The 5,025-nt window shown below is 37.3% G+C and overlaps 1 protein-coding gene across 1 annotated transcript; it reads left to right on the plus strand.

Moving 5' to 3' along the window:
- Window positions 1-409: 409 nt before the first annotated feature.
- On the plus strand, window positions 410-4,582 carry LOC144432937 (claudin-18-like). The gene is made up of 3 exons (XM_078121247.1): window positions 410-767; window positions 1,777-1,926; window positions 3,356-4,582. Exons 1-3 carry the CDS (start codon window positions 527-529, stop codon window positions 3,571-3,573), a joined length of 609 nt encoding a protein of 202 aa, XP_077977373.1. The 5' UTR covers window positions 410-526; the 3' UTR covers window positions 3,574-4,582.
- Window positions 4,583-5,025: the final 443 nt, after the last annotated feature.

Below are 5,025 nucleotides of genomic sequence, written 5' to 3' on the forward strand. Positions count from 1 at the left end.
GACAAGATATAGACAAGATTCTGTCTCCAGTTTTCAAAGAAAATAATAGTTTCCCTTTTTGTCAGTTGCCACTGTTTTGGTGCACGTTGGCTGGCCATGATGACACGTGTGCACTGTGGGCAGTAATGACTGTGAAAATTACTTAGCTGATATTCGAGCCTAGGGTCCAATCCAAGTGTTCAGATGAGTTGTACGGGTGATTAGGTTGTCTAGTTCTTCTTTTTGTTGAAGATTTGTAGGCGGTCGTGGATTCTAAGCGCTGCCACCACGGCAATAATGACAAACCAATTACGTACGAATGAACCTTTAATGGCGGATAGGCATAAAGTACAAAACAAAGAAAAGAGAAATAACGAACACACGAGCTAGGGTTCATATGACATATAACACAGGTCGTTGTGTGATGACGTAGAGTATGTTGTTAGGACAACAACTGTTTCATTCTAGTTCTTGTAGTATAATTACGAATAATAGCGACATCTAACTGCAGTATATAATAACCTGTATCTTGCTGAAGGCGTACAGGATGGAAAATCAACCTTTCTTACAGACATACGTGAGTTCAACCAGAGTGTGTTCCTACAAAATAGCACTTCTGCTTACTGTGTTTGTGGTCATAGGATTGCCCATAGCAACGGGTCTCGATACATGGATTATGTTCGACTTTGACAAGACGACTAAAGGGTGGATGGGACTATGGCATGGCTGTTTTCAAAACAGTACACACAAAGTTTGTCCTGATTTCGTGTTTACTCACAATATACCAGGTAAGTTTTATGCAGTATGTGCACTGCAGCTGGCGATTTAGTCTATGCTAACCCATAGTAAAGCAACCCTTTCGTTCCTTCATTATTCAGTCCCCTTGCTCTATACAAAATGTTTTGATTCTGTGCTCACAATGTAGCTTTTCGTCAATTTGTCTGCAACATTAATTATATTACGGGTGGAAAATAGAAATAAAGTCATCAAGTTATATCATGTGTGGAATTAAATATCAAGCGTTGTACTTCGTAAGAAGTGTCCATTCCTTGATCTAAATAAGGAAACATTAGTCATTTTGGGGGAAAACCCGGACCTATTCACCCCAAACATAAGACATTGTATATAGTACAACTGACCTAGTTTCCGACGTTATGGAAAGTTTCCTTATTTTTCACAACTAGAAATGTATTAGTAGGCCTAGATGTATAAAACGCAGAACAGGAAGTAGAATAGAGATGATGTTTCGATCCAAAATATCGTATTTCGGAATTATGGGAACAAATTAGTGCATAGGTGAGAAATAGACTTGTGATTACGAATCTGGGAAAATATGAAAGATTGGGACTCAGCCCATCCGACTCTAGTCGTCGCAACAGTAGTAAACGAAACGGTGTATAAAATACAGCAGAATCGATGTTGCTTTAGTCTTTTATTCAAAGACATGACATACATTTTACAACTTCAAATGCAAAATAAAAATTCATACATATAATAATGGTACCGTGTACAGTTGGGATGTACTAGAAACAGACAAATAATTCATTTTGTTTACATAGTAGAATGTCTTCTCATAGTGAATATCTAAAGGAGGTACATCTTACAAGAATGTTCGACGAACTGTATCTCTTAGCCTGTCTCAAGTTGTGCTACAACTACCTACTGTAGCAGCAGCAACAATTTAAGAAACTTGCTGTTAGTAGGTAGTTTAAGCACAGTTCAGTGGTCGAACATTGTTGTGCCATGGCTTTGCAGTACTAATGATATAACACACTATACTATCTTGATTATTTACAGCCTACATCTGGGTATGTCGTGCAATGATGATAACTGCTATCATTGGTTCGCTATCAACCTTAATATGTGCCAGTTTAGGATACTATAAAACACGTACTGGTAATAATGCAACTATGATGCGAGTTGCCGGTGTAATATTATTGATAAGTGGTAGGTCAAACTTTTTTATTCCCCTACAAAATTGTTATATTGTAAAATATTGAACACATATTGCCTGGCCATGAGGGCTATAGCGCCCGTTTATTACACCCGAGGGACTGTAAGTTACCAGAATCACGTGCTATTTCCCGAGGCCAAAGGCCGAGTAATGTGAGTTACCAGAATCACGAGCTATTTCCCGAGGCCAAAGGCCGAGGGAAATAGCATGTGATTGTGGTAACTCACAGTCACGAGGGTGTAATGAACGGGTGCTATAGCCCGAATATAGGCCGGGCAATATGTGTTTTATAATATACCTCATGCTGTGAACTCTCGGTGGCAGACGACATCGTCAGAAGCCGCCATTTTGACCTGCTGTGAACGCGCGGTGGTCACGTGACCATGTAAAAGTTGATGGAACTATTTCCCTAGGGAAGTAGTCATTCTATTTTCCTATCACGTGACTGATTCTAGCGAATCGTGGCACAGCACTATCACTAGGTATATTATAAATCTTTATATGTGTTAAATAGCATATAAAATCAGTTGGAGTGTCAGCATTAATACCCATATGTGTAAGTGTGTTTAGTCTAATAGTGAAAGTCGTACCTCATACGTCCATTATATTGTCTTTATATTGCATCATGTGCATGCCAACGTTTCTCTTATAGTCTAGCTACTACATTGTGGTAATTACTATGTGTAGCCATAAATCCTGAAGGCAACGACTAAACCTCTATTGTTTTCAATATTCGATTCATCCCGCATTATAAGGTGTTTAAAATTATAAACATGGTTCGGCACATACGAGATCAATCACTGAGGGCGCTGTGTATACTTTTAATAGCGTGATATAATAATAAGAAATATTCGAATAGCTCGAAAATATTCCTAGATACACCATAGAATAAAGGAGGAAAAAATCGATAACGCAACAAACATGCGTCAGAAAATCTAGATATACCATTTGATATGAGCTGTAACTTGAGTATTATTTTGCCGATCATACAAATCAACAATTTATTCACTGAAAATTGTTAAAATACTAAAAGCTAGATATGATTGTACATGAGATGTAGATTAGAGATCGGTTGTATACAAAAGTAGGTACAGTAACACGTTGGAAATGTGACTGCATTCGGGCATTTGCGGACCCAAAATTCAATTTGATTGGATTCATTGCATTATACTATGTATACAGCTTCACAAATGCATTTATTCACATGCACGGGCGATTCAGTACCAAGGTGTGGAGGGTTTATGATAATATCTAACAAAACAGTCTAAAAAAACCGTCCAGTTGCAGCTTGAGTGAAGTTGTACGAGTTAATTAATGTTCCAACAATTTGAAAATAAATGATCAGCTTTCGTTGTAAATGTGCATTGTGATATTGTCTTAATAATACTAATACAGACTAAGTCTTGTTATTTCTTTTCACAGGTATACTAGTTGCTACTACTATTGTTCTGTTCCTCACCCTATCCAAGAAACGTTATAATATGAATTTCCATGTCGGCGTGGGAATGACGATAGCCATCATTACCAGCTGGGGCTTTGCATTTACAGCTTCGTTTCTTTTGCTCATTCCAAATCCACAACGGCCAATATTACACGAATTGACAATGATCGAGCCCGACAACACTAACTTTGACAAGTAAATAGGCTAACGCCTTCTTTCGGCAAATGTCTCATTCAAGAGAACTATCCTTCTTTGTGGTCTATAAAAAAATGTTTGGTTCCGGTTACCCGAAACCCAACTAGTTTTTCACCCCAACTAGTTTTTTACGTATTCGAGAAAAAAAATAAAATCACGAAAATTGTGAACTCTCGCCAACTTAAAAAGACAATACAAAACCTTTCTTCCAATCTGTAAAACAATGGAAAACGTAGTACATAACTACCTGAACTAGCTAGACATTCACACATGAAAAAATATGTAATAAAATTAAAATAAAAAATCTACCTACCCCACCTTTTCTAAAATTGAGTGTAATCGGAACCTCACAATTTTATTGTTTAGGCCTAACCCAGGTTTGAGTACAGTGAACTAATTAGTTGTGGTTGTGTTATTTAGAGCTCGCTCTTACGTATGTAAACTTAACACTTTATTCTTCGAATTGAGAAATGCTTATTTCCACGTATATATATGGGCAAAAACGATTTCCAAATCTTCATGAACACGACGACTGTTAATAAGCATCTTACCGGAGGAAAGTAACTATATATAGCAAGCGTGATACATTCCATGATTAGTATGTCAATTCATCACAACTTTCGTGACGTCATGTTCATGACTTGCAACATTCATGACTAGTCTCCTTGGTGATATATTGCATACTACAATGTAATGAATGATTCCCTGACGTGATACAGGGGTGAGGGGGGCGACATGATTCTTTGTTCTTACTGTGAAATGGAACATATTATTTCATGACGTGTCATTTTCATAGTCATACTAAACTATATGCTTACTGATAGTTATAGTATGGCTCCGTGACAATCAAATTAATTTAACAGGAAACGTTTGGGGCAAACATTTGTTATTTTAATTTTCAACAAGTTTTTGGAGTTTCTCTAGTACACGTCATCAGTATTGTCACACATCAGGAATTGAGACTAAAGTGTTCCGTTTATGAAAATAAGAGAGTGAAATTACTATAGAGATGAGATGAGGCGGGGTATAAAAAACTACATGTATTAGGCTGCATTCACAAATAATGGGCAGGGGGGGGTTGGAGGAATTGAGGGGGGACTTGAACACTTGGAGGACGGTGGAGGGGGGGACTTGAACATTTTTGGTGGGTTTTTTTTTGGGGGGGGGAACCTAAAAATATTTTTCACATATAATAATGACGAAAACTCATTTTGAGATAACCAATGTCTTTTTAATAACTTAAGTGTGTGTTGAGTTGCTTATCTCGCCAATTGTTGATCACAACTATTAAACCAACTGTAAAATGAGCACAGAAAGAGACTGCACAATATAGATAGCCCAAAATCACTGCAAAATGAGTATGACAATTATAGTCTATGGACAATTTCAAAGCATTGCACTATTTATCATACTCGGCATCGGTTGAACTGTCCTGAAGTGAATTTTAATCTTTTAA

The sequence above is a fragment of the Glandiceps talaboti genome, chromosome 3 (assembly GCF_964340395.1).
Source record: "Glandiceps talaboti chromosome 3, keGlaTala1.1, whole genome shotgun sequence".
In the NCBI taxonomy this organism is placed as follows: Eukaryota; Metazoa; Hemichordata; class Enteropneusta; family Spengelidae; genus Glandiceps; species Glandiceps talaboti.

Bases quoted from the DNA above. Each gene is read 5' to 3' on its own strand.
- LOC144432937 (XM_078121247.1), top strand. From the start codon at position 527: ATGGAAAATCAACCTTTCTTACAGACATACGTGAGTTCAACCAGAGTG. The intron at 768-1,776 runs GTAAGTTTTATG...GATTATTTACAG, and splicing joins GTTTACTCACAATATACCAG to CCTACATCTGGGTATGTCGT. The intron at 1,927-3,355 runs GTAGGTCAAACT...TTCTTTTCACAG, and splicing joins TGTAATATTATTGATAAGTG to GTATACTAGTTGCTACTACT.